The 22,469-nt window shown below is 47.3% G+C and overlaps 8 protein-coding genes across 8 annotated transcripts; 4 read left to right on the forward strand and 4 right to left on the reverse strand.

The window, feature by feature from the left end:
* Positions 1-1,211: 1,211 nt before the first annotated feature.
* On the forward strand, positions 1,212-2,573 carry BKA55DRAFT_683519 (uncharacterized protein; the record flags this gene model as incomplete). The annotated part of the gene is made up of 2 exons (XM_046198521.1): positions 1,212-2,474; positions 2,529-2,573. 2 exons carry the CDS (start codon positions 1,212-1,214, stop codon positions 2,571-2,573), a joined length of 1,308 nt encoding a protein of 435 aa, XP_046057230.1.
* Positions 2,574-3,947: 1,374 nt separating this feature from the next.
* On the forward strand, positions 3,948-5,781 carry BKA55DRAFT_497408 (major facilitator superfamily domain-containing protein; the record flags this gene model as incomplete). Its single annotated transcript, XM_046186465.1, has 2 exons — positions 3,948-4,185; positions 4,319-5,781. 2 exons carry the CDS (start codon positions 3,948-3,950, stop codon positions 5,779-5,781), a joined length of 1,701 nt encoding a protein of 566 aa, XP_046057231.1.
* Positions 5,782-7,046: 1,265 nt separating this feature from the next.
* BKA55DRAFT_496200 (glycoside hydrolase superfamily) lies at positions 7,047-8,112 on the reverse strand (the record flags this gene model as incomplete). Its single annotated transcript, XM_046186353.1, has 3 exons — positions 7,047-7,751; positions 7,810-8,013; positions 8,062-8,112. 3 exons carry the CDS (start codon positions 8,110-8,112, stop codon positions 7,047-7,049), a joined length of 960 nt encoding a protein of 319 aa, XP_046057232.1.
* Positions 8,113-8,702: 590 nt separating this feature from the next.
* On the reverse strand, positions 8,703-10,627 carry BKA55DRAFT_49579 (uncharacterized protein). The gene has a single exon (XM_046186310.1). The coding sequence runs from the start codon at positions 10,388-10,390 to the stop codon at positions 8,891-8,893; it is 1,500 nt and encodes a 499-aa protein (XP_046057233.1). The 5' UTR covers positions 10,391-10,627; the 3' UTR covers positions 8,703-8,890.
* Positions 10,628-11,615: 988 nt separating this feature from the next.
* Positions 11,616-12,932, forward strand: BKA55DRAFT_588897 (inhibitor of growth proteins N-terminal histone-binding-domain-containing protein; the record flags this gene model as incomplete). The annotated part of the gene is made up of 1 exon (XM_046194850.1): positions 11,616-12,932. One exon carries the CDS (start codon positions 11,616-11,618, stop codon positions 12,930-12,932), a length of 1,317 nt encoding a protein of 438 aa, XP_046057234.1.
* Positions 12,933-12,938: 6 nt separating this feature from the next.
* On the reverse strand, positions 12,939-14,399 carry BKA55DRAFT_49636 (uncharacterized protein). The gene has a single exon (XM_046186363.1). It carries the CDS (start codon positions 14,283-14,285, stop codon positions 13,155-13,157), a length of 1,131 nt encoding a protein of 376 aa, XP_046057235.1. The 5' UTR covers positions 14,286-14,399; the 3' UTR covers positions 12,939-13,154.
* Position 14,400: 1 nt separating this feature from the next.
* Positions 14,401-15,153, forward strand: BKA55DRAFT_49611 (uncharacterized protein). Its single transcript, XM_046186342.1, has 3 exons — positions 14,401-14,770; positions 14,823-14,922; positions 14,972-15,153. Exons 1-3 carry the CDS (start codon positions 14,558-14,560, stop codon positions 15,049-15,051), a joined length of 393 nt encoding a protein of 130 aa, XP_046057236.1. The 5' UTR covers positions 14,401-14,557; the 3' UTR covers positions 15,052-15,153.
* A 3,552-nt stretch (positions 15,154-18,705) lies between these two features.
* BKA55DRAFT_588900 (uncharacterized protein) lies at positions 18,706-20,354 on the reverse strand (the record flags this gene model as incomplete). Its single annotated transcript, XM_046194851.1, has 2 exons — positions 18,706-19,973; positions 20,225-20,354. 2 exons carry the CDS (start codon positions 20,352-20,354, stop codon positions 18,706-18,708), a joined length of 1,398 nt encoding a protein of 465 aa, XP_046057237.1.
* Positions 20,355-22,469: the final 2,115 nt, after the last annotated feature.

Here is a 22,469-nt window from a genome sequence, read left to right on the forward strand (position 1 = left end):
CCCTGGACTGTTTGTTGGCCTCCTATGCGTCTTCCCCTCCTGATGCGAATCTCCCGGCCTCCCCTGGACTTGGAAGTCGGCCACCCCTTGAATACTTCACTAAATGGGAAATCCCTTGACCAGACCAAGATGTCATGATCCAGCATATGCGTATTGACTCTGGAACTGATACTAGGCTGATTGAGGTAGAAATAATTGCTTCTGGTATTTTTTTCTTAGTGTCATGTCTCATTTGATGATACGTTCTAGGGCCTGTTTGCGTCCCAGACCTCATTTTCGCCGGGTGCGCATTCATCAACGGGGGCCAGCTTTTTCGGATACCAATCTCTTGCTGAAGCCCGTCCGATCCTGGTTTCTGGGCGGTCTTTTTCTTGGACTTAATCAACACCCCCTGCTCATGCTCCTTACCTTAGTCCGCCCCCCTTCTAGGCCTCCCCTAACTCCCCCAGTCCCTGGTCCCTCCCCAATCCTGGCTAAGACGCTGGACCTCTTCATTCTTATCCCCTTTCGTCTCCGTCAACCCCAGGCGCTTTGTTCCTCTTGCTTTCCTCGTGTGCTCCTTCCTTGCCAACTGAGAGTTTCATCTTTACTTACTCTCTCCCACACTCATTTATCAACTGTTTTTGTTTTTCCCGGCTTCTTGCCTCACCACGTTCGCTTTTACAGCAGTCGCTCACTTAGTCGAGGGGATTGGATTATACTTTCAAAAACACATCATTCTTTAAAGACAATAAAAGGTTAGTCGATGCGCGAGGATGAGGAATGGCAGTGATTGGAGACGAGACCGATGTGGCAGAGAGGAGAGTCGAGTCATGTCAAATTCAAAAGCGACAACAACATTCACGAACACAACGACAATCGCACCCCGAACTCGAAAAAGGACGAAGGGTAAACTGAGGGAAATTGTTGGCAGAAACAGGCCATGTGCGATCATGAAGTCGCAAGAGGAATTATGCTGGGAAGGGAAAGCAGCAACATTAGCCAGGACCGACGAACTACCTCAGCCCTGATGGACTGAAGTGACAGCAAAGTCAACGACAGGACGCTTTGCACGTCTACACACTTTCAATGACACACGGCACTCTCATGTCTCATCGGCTCTCCTGCATATATCCATGGGCATACTCGGTGGAATCGTCTCCTATAGTAACAGTTGAAAGGTTGAAGGCTAATCACAAAGTTGAACTAGATATATAGGTTGCGCCGTTACCATGAAGAACCTCATCACTTATACCCTTGCGGCCACGCTCGCCGCCGGTGCTACCGCCCAGCATCACCAACACCAGCACATGCACGCTCGCCGTCATGCTGGCTCCAAGGTCGAGAAGCGTGATCCTGACGTTATCACCGAGTACGTTGTCGCCGCCACCGAGACCGTCTATGAGCTCGGCGGAGAGGAGATCGACATTCACGCCGCCAAGGCTGGTCTCGATGGAGGCAGCCTCGTTATTGTTGGCGAGTCTAACCCTACCTACGATGCCCCCTCAGCTCCCGAGACCAGTGCTGCTCAGCCCAAGAAGGAGGTGGGCGCTCAATTCTACGAGTCCAAGACTGCCGCAGCCTCCACCGTAGTGCCCAAGCCCGTCTACTCGGCACCAGCTGCCACCCAACCCAAGGCCTCCAAGCCCAAGTCTTCCAAGCCCAAGACCAGTGGCTCCGGCTCCGGCTCCAGCTACAGTGGCTCCAGTGGCGCTACCGGTGTTGACAAGAAGTTTGAGAGCGGTACTATCGACTGCAGCGAGTTCCCATCAGCATATGGTGCTGTTGCCCTCGACTGGCTTAACCTTGGTGGCTGGTCTGGTATCCAGTACTGCCCCGACTTCAGCTTCGCGTCCAAGCTGATCTACCAGATCGACACTGCCATCTCTGGCGATGGCTGCAAGCCAGGTGCTATGTGCTCCTACGCTTGCCCCGTTGGCTACCAGAAGACCCAGTGGCCCGCTGCTCAAGGTTCCGAGCGTGAGTCTATTGGTGGACTTTACTGCAACAAGGACGGCAAGCTCGAACTGACCCGTGACGGCTACGACACTCTCTGCGAGTCTGGTGTGGGTGGTGTCACTATTCAAAACGACCTCGACGAGCAGGTTGTGACTTGCCGAACTGACTACCCGGGAACTGAGAACATGGTCGTCCCTGCTGTCGCTGAGCCCGGCAGCAACGTCGCTGTCTGCAACCCCAACCAGGATAAGTACTATGTCTGGGACGGTGTAGGCACCTCAGCCCAGTACTACGTCAACAAGAAGGGCTATACTGTCGAGCAGGCTTGTGTTTGGGACAGCTCCACGGGCAAGGATGCCGGTAACTGGGCACCCGTTGTTCTCGGCGTTGGCATGAAGAACGGCATGACCTTTGTCTCTATTTTCCAGAACTCGCCAACCAGCACTGCTCTCCTTGACTTTAACATTGAGATCAAGGGTGGCAACAAGAAGTGCTCCTATGTTAACGGCCAGTGGAGCGAGGGAACTGGCTGCACCGTAAGTTATCCTTCTCATCCGGCGATATCGACGACTTGCTAACATTTTCTGTAGACTGCTGCTGCCGAGGGCCAGAAGATTGTCGTCCGATACTTTTAAAAGAATGTTACTTGACAAAGTCAAGTAGGATGTGCGTTTTTGGAACTTCTTGTCAATATTCTGGGTGACAGAGCTTGGGACCTTTCGGCCGCGGGCCACGGACGAGCGCAAGCTGTTGGGCCTGAGTTGATCATATCGATGAGGTGCCCCACAGCTGGCATGAGCAGGCTTCCTCCCATTTCTTGAGCCGGGTTGAATCTCTTGGATACGCTGGATGACTAAGGACCTAAGAACGTTTCGACGGCCGATCTACGTGCTTGTCTTGTTCTCAGCGTCCTTTTCTAACAGTATTTGTTTTACTTTATTTTCTTATGTCAGCAAGTACTCCATATATTGCATTTTGGCCTGTTTCTTCATACATTGGACTTCTCACCGAACCATCATGCCTTGAGCCATTGTTCGGCGACAGACGAATGCAGCCAGCGATTGTCAATTTTGCATTGGGAGGAGCCCTCAAGGTGTTTGATACCCCTGACCGAAGAGATGGCGATGGAAGAATCTCTCGAGGCAGCAATGAGATCAAGTGGTCAACGTCGTTGGGTCCTTGAATAGAAATGCCCCTCTTTGAGCTTAGCTTGTCTATGTAATGTCTGTGATTTGGATAGTGTATAGTGTCTTTTAACTATGATAATTAAAACCTATGGTTGCCTTTCATGAAATCGTGAGATGGGCTGGTCTTCCATCGACATGGTTGATGAATGAGAATGGTCGTCGGACGGGATAGAATAGTCCCGTTCCGTGATGGTGTAAGATATGGAGCGTCTTATTCCCCAGACGCCACATCCGTCCACCACCTTTTTCGAACCTCTACCAACCACAATCTAGCATGTTGCAGCACTGTTGCTGCATGTGACCCTTGATTGGAGCCAATCCTGGTTGTGGATGCGTCTACTCGTGTGCCGCTACGTGCGTCATCTTAGATCAAGGAGGGTAGGAATACATCTTGACAGGCCTCTAATACTCAACAGTAAGCTGTCATTATTGGTGAACTGGTGTTGCCGTGATACACTCACAGAATACCGTTGAGAGTATAAGACGCGGGGCACAACGGCGAAACGACAACAGTAACGATGGAGGTTGATATGAGGATGTTGGCTTGGCTGCAGCCCAGCGTTGTATCTGTTTAGTGACAAAACCAGTCATATTTTGATACTCGACATTGATAAAGATAAAAACACAGATAATAAATATTGCCGCTAAAGGCGCATTACTGCAGGTTGCCGTCCGGTGGCGCATCACGATCCCATGTTTTCATCGTCATCGACTCCACAATATATGTTTTACCCGGAGCCCATTTAAATATATTAGATAGCCTGCTCATTGTAAGTGATAGCAGACAGATTCTCTCACCTCACCTCCTTCGACATACCGAGCATGTCGCTGAACCGTGTCCAAAGTATCGAGACGCTGACGGCTCCGCCGGGTCATCATGGCGCTTCGATTGAGAGGAGAGGAAGTGATGCGAGTTTGCGCGTCCGACGATTGACGTTCAATCCTGTTCCTCAGGACTTCGAAACGGCTTCGCTGAGACCAGATGAGCAACATGCTGAAACTGTTGGGGCATTCGAGGTTCCCCAGTGGAAGCGATTGCGCGAGTTTTCACTCATCATGTGTAGATAAGAAGCATATACTAACATGTGAATCTAGTCCAGATTGGTGCCGCAGTTGTACAATGTCTCTTCGCTGCGGGCATAGGCAAGTCTCTTATCAGACCTTTATCATGATAAGTTGCTAATACTGTTTAGTGTTTGGCTATGCTGCTATCAAGCCAGTCCTAAAGCTTGAAGGCGCATATTCTGATGTATGCAAGCTCAGCCACTATCAAAGCCCAGCTAGCGATACAAACGCTATCTCCGATGATCCTCACGACACATGCGTTGAAATCAGGCTCAACCTGATGTTCACAGTCGCTGCTGTTGGAACAAACGTTGCAGCTCTTCCTGTTGGCGCAATTCTCGACCATTTTGGTCCTCGTGTATGTGGCTTGTTTGGATGTCTCTTCCTAACGATAGGCACACTACTTATGGCATATGCTGGATCTCTACCTTTTGACGGCCTTCTACCCGGATACTTGTTCCTCGCTCTCGGTGGTCCATTCACATACATCTCGTCATTCCAGCTCTCCAATGCCTTCCCACGACACTCAGGTCTCATTCTCGCGCTCTTGACCGGCGCTTTCGACTCTTCGAGTGCATTGTTCCTCGTTTATCGTCTGATCTACAATGCCACAGAGGGTAGCTTCACTTTGCGCAAATTTTTCCTCGTTTACTTGATTGTCCCTTCCGCGATATTCGTCAGCCAGATTGTTCTCATGCCTGGACAGTCTTACAAGACTGTCGGCGAACTTGTCGATCAGGCTGCTGAAGCGGATGACAGCATTGTTGTACATTCGACATCAAGCACGCAGCAGGAGATTGATGAGCATACAGCTCTTCTCCGCGATGAGCGTCGGGAAGAGAGGGAAAGGCGCGAAGCTGTTGTACACGATATTGAGAACCTATTGGGTTCATCCAAGGGTGATGATCAAGTCGAGGCCAAGGAGAGACAGCATGTTGCATCAGGTGTCTGGGGAATCCTCCATGACCGCACTGTGCTCGATCAGATCCGCTCTCCTTGGTTCATCCTCATCTGCCTTTTCACTGTTGTTCAAATGACACGCATCAACTTCTTCGTCGCGACCATACGACCGCAGTATGAAGCCATCTTCGGCGACCACGAGCGTGCTGTAAGGATCAATACTTTCTTCGATGTAGCCTTGCCAGCAGGTGGAATATTTGCGATTCCCTTCATTGGTACAGCGCTTGACCATGTCAGCACTGTTCTTGTGCTATCAACACTCGTTGCATGTGGCACGCTCATTGGTATCTTGGGTGTCCTATCCTTTGAGTGGGCAGCATACACTGGAATTGTCCTCTTCGTTTTGTACCGCCCATTTTATTACACCGCTGTGTCCGACTACAGTGCAAAGGTATTTGGTTTTCGAACCTTTGGAACTGTGTATGGTCTCATTATCTGTCTCTCCGGCTTGTTAAACTTCTCACAATCTGGCCTGGATGTTTTGTTCCACGAGACCTTCAATGGTAACCCAGTGCCCGTTGATATTATGCTTCTTGTCATAGGTCTTGTCATTGGTGTTGCGCTGGTGGTGTTTGTGGCAGCTCAGCTTCGAAAGATGCACCAGAAAGCCAGAGCTGGTATTGCCCAGTGATGTGGTAACGATTCGATGACTATACTCAACTTTCTTTTCACTATGTTGAGTATTGGTTAATGATTAACTACTATTGCATATCTTTGATTTCAGGAAAGCGTTCTCGTGTACCGAAAATCAGTGATAACAGATCCAGCACCTGGATCCAGACGAAATCACTAGGGACCTACCACGAACGACCAAGGGTAGTGGGAAACATGGGACCTAGTAAGTTCCAACCTTCTATTTGAGGACCACTATCTTCGAACAGTGTATCTAGACACACCGACCATAATCATCATGTTTAGCTAAGACTTGACAAGGCATCAACCAATAAGTGGTTATAACAAAGCATTTGGCAGCGACGTTTTCAGTAAGCATTATATATAGCCCAAATCTAGGAGGCTATAGGATCATTTCTCTATTGTCTGAGATAGGTCTTTGTATGCTGTCTGATTGCCGATCCAAAGAAGTCGCCAGTCCAAGTAGAGGATATGCACAAGACAAAAAGTAGATATGCGAAGTGAACGGTGCAAAGGCCCCTGAACTCTGAAGTGCGTATTTCTAGTAGGAGACGTGTATGTAGTGCCTTTAGTCTTCACACGGGGCAACAAGATCCATGCTTTTAGTACGATATACTTATGAAAGCATATTGGGTAGAAAATCGCATTTAGTAAACTGTATCCCGGGTAGTTGATTGCACCAAGGGGCCAATCTGGATAGACGTCATGCTCAGGATGCGCATCGAGGTTAGCCGTGGTACTATCCTTTTGCAAAAGCTGACATGGACTAAATTATTACTTACGCGTTGACTCCTGACTGAACATAGCTACACAGCCTCTGTTGATTCATCAGGAACTTTCATCAGGTTGTCTAACTTCTCTTCCTCGGCATACATAATAGCCAGTATTATGTTAAACGAAACTATATTATAAGGGAAGCCCAAGGTTTATAGCTGGCCTTTTAGAGGAAGAAATACGTGAAAATATGGAAATGCCGGTGGGCGAAGCTTGACGCCTCAAGGCTAGAAGCACGCAAACAGTGTAAGAGGACTCTGAATTGAGTGCTTGAGAACTTGAAGAAAGCCATTAGAACCGGCCAAAACAAGATTTAATAAACAAACACGGTATATTGCGATTGCGATAGAAGCTTAGAATTTGGCGTCTGGGAGGGTCAGGGTAATAACAGTGGTGGGTTTCCTCTAGTACTGTTGCACCGCCCTAAGTATACACAGATCAACAGTCTAATATGTATATACAAGAAACCCTTCTTTTCCATGAGTAACTCTACTCATTGATAACAGGAGTGCGGAAAGGATCCTCGCCACAGAACTGGCCCCAACCGTCAAGTTGAGCAGAAGCCCACTTCATGATCTTGCTGAAACCCTCGTCCTCGTCCTTGGGGGTGCAGTAGTAGGCATTGTCGGACGAACTGAGCTTACCAGTTTTCTCGACAGAAGGAGGATACTCGATCTGGAGTACAGGCTTGCCAGCGTCGATGTATGCTTGGAAGTCCTCACAGAACGGCCAGTTCTCCTCATTAGGATCCGTAGTGCCGCGGCAGGACTCGAGAACAGCGAAGTCAAGGGTTGAGACAAGGTCCTCAGCGATTTCAGGTGCATTCTTCTGGCCTACGAGAAGAGAGTTACCATCTTTGGTCTTGATTGAGTGGGCGTACTCTGCGAGTCTCTTGAGGTATTTGGTGTAGTCGGATGGTTTCAGCTTGAAGCCTGTAGGATCTTCGTCATCCTGCTGCCAGGCGTCGACATTATCAGGGTCCACTGCATCGCATCCAATCTTTGCAGCAACGTCAAGGCGTGCTTTCTGAAGCTTGAGCACAGTTGAGTCGCGGATGTCGAGGTACCACTCCTCACTGTCATAAGGATAGGCCAAGGAATGACCAATAGCGGCCTTGGGAAATTGTTTGATATCCTTATCCCATGACTGAAGTGCTCCGGCGTTGAAGTAGCAGATCACGAATTTTCCAGCGCCCTATATGAAGCATTAGTATATTATCATGTTCTTTAAACCTGTAATAATTGCGTATTACCTTGAGCAGGGGAATCATCTCTGGATAATCACGGCCATGCCCCATATCGATGTCCCAGACTTTGGCCTTGGACGGGATCAAATCGGCAACGGTGTCGTGCTTAATAGGCTGGTGTAGGACAATTTCCCATTCCACACCGGGCTTAAAATCGGAGAGCTCAAAAGAGGCTGAAGAAGCCGTGGCAGCAGGCTTTGCCTCTACGGCCTTGACATGGTTAGCAACCCGGCATTCGTCTTTACGACGAGCGCTTACAGAGCCGCCAATAGCCAGAACAGTAAGGGCAATTTGATTGAAGAAAACCATGGTTGCCAATCTCAAAATCTTAAGAAGAGAAACCAAGTGTTGAAACAGAGAAGTTATTGCTATACAGGTCCCAAGGGGATATTTGAATGAGCAGTTGAAGACGAGTTCTTAAATTAGAAAATGCATGTGGATATAGATGAGTCGAACAAGTCCTCCTATGGAATGAGGATGATCTTACAACTGTAAAGTAAAATGTTGCAAAACAATCAAGCTGTATATTATATCCTAACCTGGCTCAACTGCTATTCCACTCGCTGTCATCAGTATCAGATCATACCTTGGCACCTTATCTCATGCTCAAAGGATGAGCCCGTCGCTTCAGGATGCCTGCTGGGTGAGATGAGTACAGAAGGATTCTGTGGAACATGGTGCAACAAAAAAAAGACAACCATCATGCACTGACACAGCCGTCTTCTGGGCATGATTTTCCAATGGCTTATTCAGTAGTCATAAATAACAAGGGACGAAAGTTCCAAACTGCTAAATATGGTAAGGCCACAGGTGAGATAGTGGGTCGAGAGCGAAACCCTCTCCAACAGGAGATTAATTACATCCTTGTTTGAAATGCCCTTGTTGTGATGATCTTTAACAGACATGGCCTTCAGGTGATATTTACAGCTCAGCTTTGACGGGCCCCAAATAAGCTTACTCCGGAGTTGATTTTATATTCCGAACTTGGCTCGACCTTTATCGGAGAAATGGGAGTGGCTCTCGAACCACTATGACAATACATGCTTGCATTTTTGACATTGTTATGTTGAGAAGTACTTCATGACTCTCAAAGCTGCATGGAGGTTCCAATCGCAGCCTCTCGTGCTTTCCGAACCTCGTCGCGTCTCTCTTCGTTTTCCTCCTTAAGTCGTTCCTCAACATCGTCTCTAATAGCACCAAGATCAGGCGGTATTGTCTGGAACTGAACGCTTGGTGCTGCTTCCACAAACCGAAGTTGTTCCGTAACATGTTGTACAATCTCCTGTAGTCGCTTCGGGGGATTTCGATTCACTCGTGGTTCGCCCAAGATTTGTTCCAGAGTAGGGAAGAGGGTATCCTGCCGGAAGTGATCACGCCATGGGGCATGCTCTGGAAGAATGGGGTTGATCTTGTCTTGGGCATTGATAGCAATACTTGTCTCATAAGTCCATGCTCTCGCCACGTTCCGCGGAGTGTAGCCGCCGCCTCCAAAGAGGATCATGGGGATGCCCATTTCTTTGCAGAACTTGACACAGGCACCGTGACCTTGAACTTGGAGATTGAAGCGGCCCAGACGATCACCGGCTAAAGAATCCGCACCACATTGCAAAGCGATCGCACCCGGTCGAAATTTCTCCACAATCTTACCAATTACAGTGTTGAATAAATGGTCGTATTGCTCATCAGTGATACCGTCGTTCAATGGTACGTTGAAAGCATGATGAGCGCCCGGATTATGCTCGCTCTTAGGGCCGTTGTCATCGAGAGCGCCAGTGCCCGGGAAGAAGTTATTCGGGTCATATTTGTGAAAAGAGACTGTCATGACTCTGTCCGTTGAGAAAAATGCCTCTTCCACGCCGTCGCCATGGTGCACATCGATGTCGATGTATAATACTCGCGGGTAGTATCGAAGGAGTTCAAGGATGGCGATCACGATGTCGTTGATATAGCAAAATCCGGACGCTTCAGACCTCTTGGCATGATGAAGACCACCACCCCAAGAAATAGCGATATCAGACTGCTTAGAGCAAATCTTCCTGGCCGCATCAAGAGATCCACCGGCTGATAACGAACAGTAGTTGAAGAGGCCATCAAAGAGGGGGCAATCGGAACCACCAAGATTGAACTTGAGGTCAACCCCTTGGTTCTCGAGATCCCGAGGCACTGGCTCAGGTAGTACAGTACCAAGGAAATCCAGATAGTCAGAAGAATGAAATTCAGCAAGCTCCTCATATGTGGCGGCTCTGGAGATGTAGTTATCCATTGCGAATGACATTCCGTAAGAGTAGATGAGACTCTTGGAAAGAGTTAATCGCCACGGTTTCATAGGATGAGTGACTCCAAAATGATGCTTCTCAATTTCCGGATTGCAGTGAAACGAAACATTGTAACCTTTGGGTTTTGTGATACCAGACTCTTCGGCGAGACGCTTGCATTTGTTGTAGAATTTAGCATTATCCATCTCACTAGCCAGCCCCAGCGGTTGATTGGTGAACTCTTCAACGACCGAGTTATCACGATCCTCGTCTGCAATATGGGGAAGGTAGTTGGGTTTAGGCACCCGGTACCTATAGGAGTCTATGTTCATAGTTGGAGTACAAGAAAGGTGATGCCTTGATATGGATGTGAGATGTATCGAGTAGTCCAGACGAATAGTGACTTGAATAAGTCGTTGCCGCGTATCTGATGCCAAATAATGATAATAGTGTGGTTGCAAGATATCGATAAAACTATAGATAGTATGAGACAGCTGTAATGCTCTTCAAGCGATGATCTTTGACCAAAGTTCGGGTGGTTGAGATGCGTGGTATAGTTAATGTAGTAGGTGAAATGGATGGCTCCAGATCTCAAGAGTCGAAAATGCACAAATGCAAGCGGTTGGCAATTGCGCGGGAGGCTCCACTGTTACCTCAGGTTGTGGTTGGTCTCTTAAGGTTGGAGGAAGTATAGCCAGGTCCCTTTAAGTACAACTACCGAGGCTCCGTATGAGTTAAAAGGCGTAAGAGACTTAAAAGTACTTTGGTTTAGGGAAAATCGTCAGGAACCAACCTGCATCTTCTATCTCTTAGTGCATCTTGACCTACACCAGAACGGTCATAGTGCGAATTTGAACTGTGGCTTCAATACCTAAGTGGCTGCTCGTGGAACAGGCTGCCTAGATTCTCCAACTCTCAAAACTTACACCAGAAACGCCTCCACCTTTTCCCTTCAAACATCCCAACTCTTCCTACCCATCCTTTTCAAATAGAGCACCCCCAAGAGAACACATTCGCGGCTGCTGCTTTTGATTACAGCAGAGCAGAGCAGAGCACCGCGACTTCCACTACTCTCAAGTCAAAAGAAAGGACAAGCGAGCAAGTGGGTATCGAGGTGAGCCGAGCCCGAGTCATTCATGTCGAGTTGCTCTCCGCGTTCTTCTTTGGACTTGCCTGATTTTGACCCAAAGCATTGCCCTTACCTTCGCTTCGCTTTGCCTTGCAGGTTGCTCGTAACAGCCATTTCCTGCCCTGCTCTTTCCTCTACCATTTGGCTTCGGGACCCGTATCCGTCAGGCTATGGGACCACTTTGATTTTCTAGACCCTCCTTGCCCTTGTCCTGTCTTGTCTACATCAAGCCAACCAGCCATCAGATCGATACTTTTCATCTGCCTTGTCATCATTCTTTTCTTTCTTTCCATCTACATCTATGCTGGTCTTGCCACATATCGCTGCGTATTCGTTTACACCGTCGCACGGATCTTGAGCATCAGGCTTAGACGTGATCGCGTTTTTCTCTTAGCTAGTATCGCTCGACCTTCTTATCGTTAACAATCATGCCTAGAGACGACTTGTCTATCGACTTCGTCAAGAGGATGCCTCAAGCCGAAGCCCTCGACCCTGGCTTGATCCTCGACGACTGGATTAACCGCGTCCAGAACCTCCCCGAAGAGATCCGCTTCATACAAGAAGAGGTTGCCGATAAAGATCGTCAATACCACGAGTGCTTACGTACGATCGAGGACCGTGACGGGAAGATACAGAAATGGATCAAGACAAATGGAAGCCATGAGCCAAATCCTAAGGAGGAGCTTCTTCGAAAACAAGTCCGCGACAGTTTTGCGCAAGCCGACCAACTATCGAAAGAAAAGATCGCACTGTGCCAGAAGATGCAGATCATAGTAGACAAGCATCTCAAAAACTTGGACAATCAAATCAAGTTGCTTTACGACCGGGCCGAACCTGGCTTTACCGATCCTGATGAAGTCCCCTCATTACTTCGACCGAGCGCTGCAAATCATACAGCCCCTTCGATCCGGGCCATAAACCCAGCAAGTCATATGACGACCGCAGCTGGTCCCTCGACTCCTCTTGCCGCTGCGCAAACATCCTCTAATCCCGCACTTGCTCGACTTCCCAACCACCCCAATGTTCGCCATGCACAGGCTCAGCAGCACTCAGCATCTGCTCCTGCAACACCCGCAGCCAGTATGATTCTGAATCGACAAAGAGAAGGTTCTGCAGGGCCTGCGACAAAGCGTGTCGCTCGGGTGAACCCTGCTTTGGGGACTGTACCAAATACATCGAGCGGTTTGGCAAGACACTCATCACTTGGACCCGGCACCCCTAAGGGCGGTGCCGTCGGAGGGTCTGGTCTTGCGAGGGCAGGTAGTGCAGGCCCAAGAACCGGGTCTGTGAAGTCAACAGGAACAATGAGCGGCCGTCGAGGCACGCCTACTGGTGGAATCCGGAAGAAGCCTACCAATAAGTCGAATCTTTCACGGGTTAAGAAAGCCTCAAATCGAAACTCGCCTGCGCCAACGAATGATAGTGAACTTTCGGATGTCGACAGTGGCAGTGGAGAGGATGAAGATGGTGCCGATGGTCGGTCAAGAGGTACACCCGTGGCCGATGGTAAGGATGTTGACGGAGATGATATTATAGGAGATGCTGACGACGACGACGAAGAGGGTGGCGACGACAAGAAGTATTGCCTTTGCCATAATGTGAGCTACGGGGACATGGTCGCGTGCGACAACGATAATTGTCCCTATGAGTGGTTTCACTGGTCATGTGTCGATCTCAAGAGCGAGCCCAACGGGACATGGTACTGCCCTAAGTGTAGAGAAAAGCTACAAAAGAAGGGCAAGTAGGATGGCCCGGAAACTGCCGAGCTTTACGTATCATATCACAATTGAGGTGCTCAGTACTTGTAGATAAATGCGGTTGGGTTTAAAAGTGGCGTTTAGGAAAGGCATATATACCCAGGTTGCTTTGAACATTATAGTTTCTGGTCTCCGAGCGCAGAAGCTGGAAATTCACGCATTACTTTAAAACCCTTCGAGGCTTAACGATTTACTTTGGATTCGATATGTCTATGTAGGTCCAAGAACACACTGAACGACACCCCTTCGGACCCCCTCTACCTCTTCCCTAAGCTGTTCCACTCGGGCTCCTTTCTGACGCGCTTTGTCGATAAAGTCATCCAGTGAACCACCGACCCCAAAGTATAGGCGTTTCGCTCCTACAAGCGCAGCTGCTTCATTGCCCTCAGTCTTCTGCTCTTTTTCCAGTATTAAGAAGAGGGTTTCAAGGAAGGCCTGGAGGGCAAACGGGGAGTAGATTGTTTCTGCACCGAGAAGCAGCGTGCTCCTTTCCTGGTCATGGCCTGAAGGCAGAGCGTATATGAGGTGGACGAATTCCTGCGACCAAGCACCAGACACAAAGGAGAGAGTGACATTTGCTTCTTTTAGTGATTGTTCGAAGGCGGCGAGAACGTCAGGGCCTAGCTCAACCTCACCCTCAATTGAGAAAGCTTCCTGAAGAGCAGGTATCTGAGGGTTGTTGAGAGCCCATGAAAGGATGAAGTTGGGCAAAGTAACGAGCTGGAGAACTGAAGGGTTATAGTCCGCCATGATAAGTGACAAATACTTCTTTTCCGATGTTGAGGTCATGGCCCATTGGAAGACTGCCAAAGATGGTAGAGCTGTACCACATCCAAGCTGTTGGTCTAGGGTTAGATATATCACGTTACAAGTATAATTTATTCCACATACCTCCATAACTCGAAAAGCCTTCTGTTCCAGTGCTGAGATGACCTTATTCGCAGCCAGTACCTTAACTAAATCGACACTGCTCTCCCAGCTCTTGAAGCCGCCCTCATAAACACCCGTTTTCACATCATGACTTCCCAACCCTTCAGACTGAGCACCCGCAACGTCTTCCTCCTCGGCCATCAGCTGCACCCTCACGTCCCATAACTCTCTTCGCGGTAGCTGAATAGTAGTCCCATCATCAAGGGCCACATCTAAAAGGCTATAGGCGACCTTTGACGGTAGCTGAGCAAGCAGATCAGACAGTTGATGGACAGTTGGTGGGAGCTGAGGCTTTCCTGGGACAGGAAATGCGCTGGTGGTGGCTGCGGCAGCTGATGTGGGCTTGACGACAGAGGGAGTCTGCTCATTGTCGGAGATATCGTCACCAGCGAAACTAAATGAAAACGACATGGTGAAGGGAAGTTTTGTTCACCACTTAAGAAGCTTTCAAGACTTTGATAGGTACAGATAAAAAGTTGTGAGTGTGTGCACTGTGTAGTGGGGCAGTAGAGGCAGATAGTGGTAATGTGCCGGACACTGTGCTTGAGAATCTCGACTTCCGCAATTCTGTCCGATATCTTCTCAACGACTCGTCTTTAGCAGTCAACAACACAGCCAGTGAATTCTTGTTTCTACATGTCAATAGTACAGACTAACTTATAAGCACTTGGGGTACATACAATATGCGTCCATCTCTGTTAAGACTGGCATCAGCCGCAAACACACAACGAGGCCTTAAGCCCAACCCTACTGCCCTTCTTCCTCCTATTCCTTTATACCGCCGACTCCTCCGTGCCCATCGCAAGCATTTACCAGCTGAGATGAGAGTTCTTGGAGATGAGTACATCAAGGCTGAATTTAGAGCACACAGAAAGGTGGATAATCCGGCTCATCTGGTATGTTTCTTGCAAAAGATACAGCACGAACACTATGCTAACTAGTTCTAAGATTGGCTTCCTGACAGAGTGGCAAATGTATGCGCAAAAAATTGAAGGTGATCAGTGGGTGGGTGACAAGCTGGACGAGCAGAAGCTCTCAAAGATGAGTGGTAAGTGAAATTGAATAGTGCATGAATGATTTAATTTAACATATAGCAGATGAACAGATACACCAACTATACGAGTTGATGCAGGCCATTCAAAACCGGAGCAAAGAGGGTGGCGAGCAGGAGTCATAGATATAGTCTCATGGAGAAGAGAAAGTCCATGATTGAAGAATTTATGGTCATATAGCGAAGACTAAGGTATAACCCAGCGTTTTGCTAAGTTTATTGACTTGGTTATGTATTTCTCCAAAATCTTGTACACTATATAAAGTAGACCCTTTCCCATGTATTAACTACAGGTATGCCTTTACTGTACAGCACTATTGAATGTCATGTCTATTTGCCCCCCATTGCTTCAACAATCCATGTAGCTTGGATGGCGCTGACCTTCTTGGCGTAGTTCTTATTTGTATAGACGTGTTCGAGGAACATGATAGCTTCTTTCTTCTGCCCATGCAGTACGCTGGCAGGATGGATGGCAACGACGTGTTTGCCTTGGACCGTGACAAAGCTGCCGTCAGGAGCCAGCATGGCGGTTTTCAGAGCGAAGCCTCTCAGGAAGCACTTGAGGACTTGCTCAGCGCGTTCCGGGGAAATAGGAACAAATGGTTGAGGATCAGCCGGTGGAGCCTCACCCAGGAGCTTCTCCTTAAGACACATACCCCGAAGCTGCCTTCGAATGTTCAGAGCCTGTTTCATGTTTCTCATGTTGATTTTCCGTTGCTTGCACCAATTTACTCTGTCTGCGTTCTCCGCGGTGTATTGTTGGATGGTGGTAAGATATGTGATGATGTCTCCCTCGCGGCGTTGGAGCTCCTTTCTGAAGTTTTCCACCTCTTCTTGGGCCTGTTCAGACTGGATACTCAAGAAGATATCCTCTCCAGATGTAATACAAGAAATTATGTCGATCGCCTCAACCACACAATCAAACTCGGGATCCGCAGCAGCAAGCAACACAGCTCCCAACGGCGCAGAAATAGGAAAGCGGGCCATCGTTTCGCCAGTCCTCGTGATAGTACCATCATCATTGAGAGCACCAAGGAAATGCAAGTGAACCAGAGCTTTCTCGATTGCTTCTGTCTCTGGGGGATCCATAAGAGGGAAAGCAAGGACATCCTGGATTCCCCGTGCCTTCATGGTCAGAACTGCTCCCAAGACGTCGTTGCGAAGAATCTCGGGAAGATCGGAATCTTGCAGTGTCTTGAAAGCTGATTCTGGGTATAATCTGAAGCATTTTCCTGGACCCTCACGGCCGGCTCGACCAGTTCGCTGCACAGCAGATGATTTTGAGATGGGTTTCGCAAGAAGAGATTCCATGCCCAGGCGTGCTCGGTATTGCTTCACTTTGGCTTTACCGCAATCCACCACATATCTGACTCCGGGAACAGTGACTGATGTCTCGGCAATATTTGTCGCCAGCACAATCTTACGTGTGAAAGGAGTCTTGACAGGTAAGAAGGCCTCGCGCTGCGCGTCCATCGAGAGCTGGCCATACAAGGGGAACACCTTGATCTTGGGGACATTAGAGGCAAGAGTTTCTGCATATTCCTCAATCAGCTTTTGGGCAGCTTCAATCTCTTCCTGGCCGGTCAAGAAAGCAAGAATATCTCCCGGAAGCTGCTCTTGCAAGTGTATCTTGTATATCGTCTTCAGAAGGGCGTCCTGGATGTCGGGTACAGGTCGCGGTTCATGGTGAACTGTGACGGGGTACTGCCGTCCCTTGATCTTAAGAACCTGTAGTGTGTTTTCGCCCTCGTTCTTTGGTCTCACGTCCTTGAAGAATTCTTGAATGCCCTCCACGTCTGCTGTCGCACTCATGATGACCACTTTGAGCGGGATGCCCCCGCGGCCAGACAAGTCGCTTGCAAGAATCTGCTTCAGGAAACCAACTAGTAGATCAACATCAAGACTGCGTTCATGAATTTCGTCGACCACGATAGCGCTGTAGCTCCTAAGATTGGGATCCCGCAGAAGTTCCTGAAGCAACATACCCTCAGTCAAGAATTTGATCCTTGATCCCTTTGGGACCTGGTGGTCAAATCGAACCGAGTAACCGACCAAACCATCTCGTCGTCCTTTTCCTAGAGGAGTCCCAGCTTCTTGAGATACACGATGGGCCAAAGTTGTCGCGGCGACTCGTCGAGGCTGCGTGATTGCGACCACGCCACCCACTGAGATCTCATCGTCTGAAGCGGCGATCTTGATCTTTTGACGTCTACACCAGGGCTCCTGATAGAGAAATTGAGGAACCTGAGTACTTTTTCCGGAACCTGTCTCACCCACTAGCACGAGCACGTCGCTGCCGGACTTTCGCAGCGCTTTCTGAATGTCCTCGCGATACTGCCATATTGGAAGCTCTTTGCGTGTCTTGAGCAATTTTGGATCATCTCGTGTCCGAGACCTATCACTACTATCACGCCCTCTGGGAGGTTTCTTGTGCTCTGGCCTTTCCTTCTTTGCCTCTGTGGTGGTGGTAGGGGTAGCTGATGGGGTGGTTGTAGGGGCTGTTGGGCTGTCTGATGCTGGTGTTGCGGTTGCAGGTACAGCCTTTGAGGGCGCTGTGAGATACCCTTCGAGGGAAATTGTTTTCCCCCCTATAGTAATAGCATTTGGGTCAGCCTTGTTTTTTGTTTTCCTCTTTTTCGCCGGGGGAAGGCCAGAATTGTCAGTTGCCATCGTGCTGGGTGAAAAGTTGGCGACGGTGGAAATTTTCACTGGGATGTTGATAAGCTGGTAACTAGGCAATCGGCAGGATCAGAATTATACCTGACCAGAGACTAAAAGCATCCCGACAAAATAAATCCGACAGAAGGGCATCTGTCTAGCACTACATGCATTCCACTTATTTTGCTCAGGCCTCCTGATTGTCCCCACCCAGGCCGCCAACTACAGTTATCGTGGGTTCTAAACCATGGCTCACGCTGTACTTCTACGATCAAAGAGCTCGTAGTATTGAAAAAAGAACTGATGCTTTGATTGCGAATAAAATAAATTCAGAGAGGTCTAAATAACTTTATAGTTCTCATCAAGTACACTTTGCTTTCGTAGGACACAATCAAATCCAAACACCGTTAATCTTCACTAAATATCCCTTGAAGATTAGACATCCTGACTTGATATGTCTCTGACTTCCCCATCTTCAGTTTAGGGAAACTGATTCGCAAGATGCCAGAAACCCGCTGCCCAGTGTATGGTTGTGCATGACGGAATCTGAAGGCTTGGTGCGCCGGAATCTGAAGTTAAATCTCAAACATAAAAGAACAAAAACACTAAATCCTTAAGAGTTTACTCAACCTCTCTTCTTTCACAGGCAATCAAACTTTTACGTGTTTTGTCACTAAAAAATATGAAGCCATCCTGGGTCGTCTGGTCAAATACGCCTCATCAATGAATGCGTAGAGCTCTCGTCGAAGAAGCCAAGATTCGGAGGCGATGTAGGATACCTTAAACGCCGAAGGCAGGGCTTTACATCCGGAAGTATCAATATCTGTCTCCTATTAGACGATTAAACGGTGATTCAGTTCTGATGTATACATGTCCCTTAGAATGCTCCAAAGCCCGGATTCTTTTGAGTTGGTTTATACAATTGATCACGACCAAGACAGTACTAAACCTGCAGTCCTGTAATGGAAACGTCTAAATAGACATATTAAATCCTGACGTGCTAACCCTCCCCTATCCCAACACAGTTGCTATATATCATCGTTCTATCAATTGCCCTTTACTTGATACGGGCCAATCGTTCTCGGTTCATTCTCGTGGCATCGTCAACAGCATCGCTCTGTGTCAAGTTAGTAATATGATCGTTGGTTGAAACTTGAGAAAACCACTTGCCTTGTTCATAATACGATCGATCTGCTTGTTCTGTGAGTCAACCTCCTTGCCAATAGCTCTGCCGACCATGTTCATCATGGACACTTGGCCCTCAAGTTCGGTGATACCATCATCGATCTGATCCTCAAGCTCATCCGCCCCCTCCTCATCGTCAAGGTTAAATTTGCCGTAATCCTTCTTACGAGGCTGCTGTCGTGGCCGGCCCACGGTGTTCATATCTCGGAAGTTGCCTTCCATGCGCTGGTTGGCTTGGAAACCATCACGGCGGGTGGCTTCTCGTTGTTCTCGCTCGGATCGATGGCGTGCCATGACCTCCTCGTCTGCCCTTTGCTTGCGTTGCTTGGAGGTAAAAGGGTTGCTGACATGCACGGCAAACATGCTGCCGTTGAGTGTCTTGAGTTCAGCAGCCCGGTCTTGAGCAATCTTGTTCTGGTTGGCAGCTAGATCAAGGTGCTTTTCTGTGTTGTTCAATCGCTCCCCCTGGGCTCCCAGGCGAGCCAGAGTGGCGCGACCGACTTCGTTGGCTTGTCGAGCCATTTGTACCGAGCGGTTGACTGAAGATGCACTGTCCTGCTGAAGCTGTCGCTTCTCCGCCAGAATAGATTGATATTCGGCTTCTTCTTGCTCCTCAGCGGTCAACTCGCGCTCCTCACCATAACCGCCGTACGAACCGCCATCGGCTCCTGATTGTGGACCGTTATTAGCAGGTTGTTGCTTCTGGGCCTGGCGTTCCTGAGCACCAGCGAACAAGTTGTCTCTGTTGGTGTCAGGCTCACTGGGTCCAAAACCACCATAGCCACCGGGGCCTCTTGCACCAGCAGCTGGGCCGGGGCTATTGTATCGATTCTGAGGAGCAGAGTCGCCATATCGATTTCCACCATAGCCGCCACCGGATCCGTATCGATCAGCACCGTATCCGCTCGGAGGTTGGGGCTGAGAGTTGAGGCCTCCTTGCGCAGGAGCGGGAGCACCATAGGAGTTCGGAGCCTGGGCGCCAGGAGCGCCAGGGCCGTTGTTGAGACCAGCGCGGGCTTGCTGATAAGGAGTTACGTTGGCATACTTTGCATCGTCGGCATAGGGGTCTTTTCCGCCTTGTTTAGCGTAGGGATTCTCAGAGGAACTGGACTGAGACGACTTCTTGCGACCAAAGAGGGCGTGGCGGTTGGCGTCGTCGCCATCATCGCCTTTCTTTCCAAAGCCAAACTTCTTCATGGCAAGATCTGTCGAATATGGAACGGAATTGAGATGTTATCGGGCTATCACGGTAAATTGTGATAGAAAAAAAAAAGAAGAAAAAAAGAGAGAATTACGAAAGTAAGAGTTGAAAGGAGAAGAGGATGGTAGTGCTGCCTTATGAGAGGACCGATAGTGGTTTCCTGCAGTACTAACTTTAGGTACCGGTGGGGAGAACGGACCCTGGGCTTAGCCTGGGCGGTGTCCCTGACCCCTCCACTTGAACGTCGAAACTCACCTCCATGTGTCTGAGTATACTTTGTCACGCTTGCAGTGGCGTGCCTATCCATTAATTCTCCCATCGTTTCGGGGATGGAGCAGGCGCCTCTCAGGCCTAGACTGACAGAAGGTTTCGATTTACAAGGCATTTATGATCTCGTTATGCAATAGGCGCCCAACAAGCGCCCGAGATCCAATCCATCCGATCCAAAGGATTACACTAGACCCTTTAATCCCAGGCCCCTGGTGTTGCAGCTGCAATTTGGACCCTCTCCATGCAAGTCCCTGAATCCTTAATCATATGCTCTACGGTAGCTATTGGGTTGTCATTCCAGTCTTGCAGCAACATCGATGCGCCGAGTGGATTGTCCATGCAATAGCGTCAAGAGACTTCATCGTCGCCAGTAAATGTGGCACTGGGCATCATCGCCGTCCATCCCGAGAGAGTGGCTCAGCCATTTCAATGCGTCAGCCATGGCGCCGCCTGCGTGTTCGACTTCGCTCAGCCTAGACATCCATGAATCTAACCAGGTCGTAAATTTTTTTAAATACGCGTTTCAAGGTGTATAGCATGGAGGCTGATTGTGTTTGAGCCGAAGCGAGATATGAAGCTTTGGAGGTGTTCATGGGGAAGCCAAAGCGAGCCTGACCTTTGTTTGAAGAGCATTCATGAAAGTTAGACTCCTGTATCAATATAGTTTCACCTGTGGGGCCTAGTCTATGACTGAAGGGTTTCATTCCATATTCCATGTTCTAGAAAGGCTCTGGAATGAGCACCTCACAATTGTTTCAAGGTCTTGAGAATCATTCCGAGGCAGTAGAAGGAGATGAGGCTGACTATGACTCTCTGATCAGCTTACTGTCTTTGATGCTAAAGCTGCACCTATTAATTTGGGATCTTTGGCTGATGCACCAGGGGGTGACTCACTGCTAGGTAACTGGACTTTGTGAGCATGCAATCTGAATCTGGAACTCAACTTGATGCTCATTATCGACAGGAGATGCCGGCGTTGCTGACACTGTTGCTATTCACGTACCTATTGAAAGGATCACTTCAAGAACACCACGTGGTCAGACTAAGTTCAAAGTTGAGTGCTTGCAGTAGTATACTGAAAGTATCCTTAAACAAATTGAAACCCCAGATAAGACTACCTATCTCAGTGTATTTCGCCATGAAATCATTTAGTGCAGATGTAACCAATAACCAAGATCATCTTTCGAACTATCGTATCTCACCACCACCCCGCCTACCCCCCTATACCGCCCGATTAGTAATAGTCTTAATACTAACCGATAGTATCTATAATGCAGATATCTTATAGTTATAATTATTATTTAATTAATTTTAAATTTTTAAAATAACTTTAAATATACCTAATTATAAAATAAGAATTTTTTTTAGCTATTTTTAATGCCCTTAAGATAAATACTTATATTATATTAAAGCTAAAGATTATTCCTTATTTAATATTAAGGGATTAAATTAATAAGGCTTAACTAATATAAATAATATATAAAAAGTTCCTCTTTTTAACTCTTATATAAGAAAAGGAACTTATTAACCTTATTATATTATATAAAAAGGCATTTTAGCCTTTTTTAAAATTAAAAATATACTTATATATATAATATCTTATTAAACTTAATAATCTTAAACTATACCTTAATAAGAACTAGGTTAATTATTTCTTTAGATATTATATAAGTATTATTTTAAAGTTATTATAACTTATTTTTATTATAAAAAGGAAGATAGTTATAAAAAAAGGACTTAAAAAGTATTATTATAATCTTCTAGCTATTTATAAAGAGTTATCTATAGGCTTAAATTATATATATAATTTTAATAAAACTAAAGTCTAAAAAAAGAAGTCTTTAGCTAAGGTTATTACTAAAATAGTCTTAATAACTTTATTAAAGAAGATATAATTTAATACCTTAGCTTAAATCTTAATCCTTAAGATTATATTTACTATAAGTTAGTAATTAACCTCTTATATTATATATATATAAAAAACATTATAAGGCTAAAACTTTAATAATTTTATTCTTAATTAGAAATATATATATAGTAAGAAGGGCTAAAGTAATATAAAGATTTTATTATAGTAATTTTATAATATTTTTTCCCTTAAAATAATACTAAAAGACTTATTATAATAAAGACTTCTTATCTTAAATTAATATAAGACTTATATCTTTATAGAATTTATAAAAAAGGCATATATAAATAAGGTCTAGCTTAAATAGTTACCTTTATATTC

The sequence above is a fragment of the Fusarium redolens genome (assembly GCF_020744475.1).
Source record: "Fusarium redolens strain MPI-CAGE-AT-0023 chromosome Unknown BKA55scaffold_1, whole genome shotgun sequence".
Taxonomy (NCBI): Eukaryota; Fungi; Ascomycota; class Sordariomycetes; order Hypocreales; family Nectriaceae; genus Fusarium; species Fusarium redolens.

Excerpts from the sequence above, each read along its gene's own strand:
- BKA55DRAFT_49579 (XM_046186310.1), bottom strand. The coding sequence starts at position 10,390 with ATGAACATAGACTCCTATAGGTACCGGGTGCCTAAACCCAACTACCTT.
- BKA55DRAFT_49636 (XM_046186363.1), bottom strand. The coding sequence starts at position 14,285 with ATGTCGTTTTCATTTAGTTTCGCTGGTGACGATATCTCCGACAATGAG.
- BKA55DRAFT_49611 (XM_046186342.1), top strand. The coding sequence starts at position 14,558 with ATGCGTCCATCTCTGTTAAGACTGGCATCAGCCGCAAACACACAACGA. Across the intron at positions 14,771-14,822 it reads TGGATAATCCGGCTCATCTG|ATTGGCTTCCTGACAGAGTG; the intron begins GTATGTTTCTTG and ends ACTAGTTCTAAG. Across the intron at positions 14,923-14,971 it reads GAAGCTCTCAAAGATGAGTG|ATGAACAGATACACCAACTA; the intron begins GTAAGTGAAATT and ends AACATATAGCAG.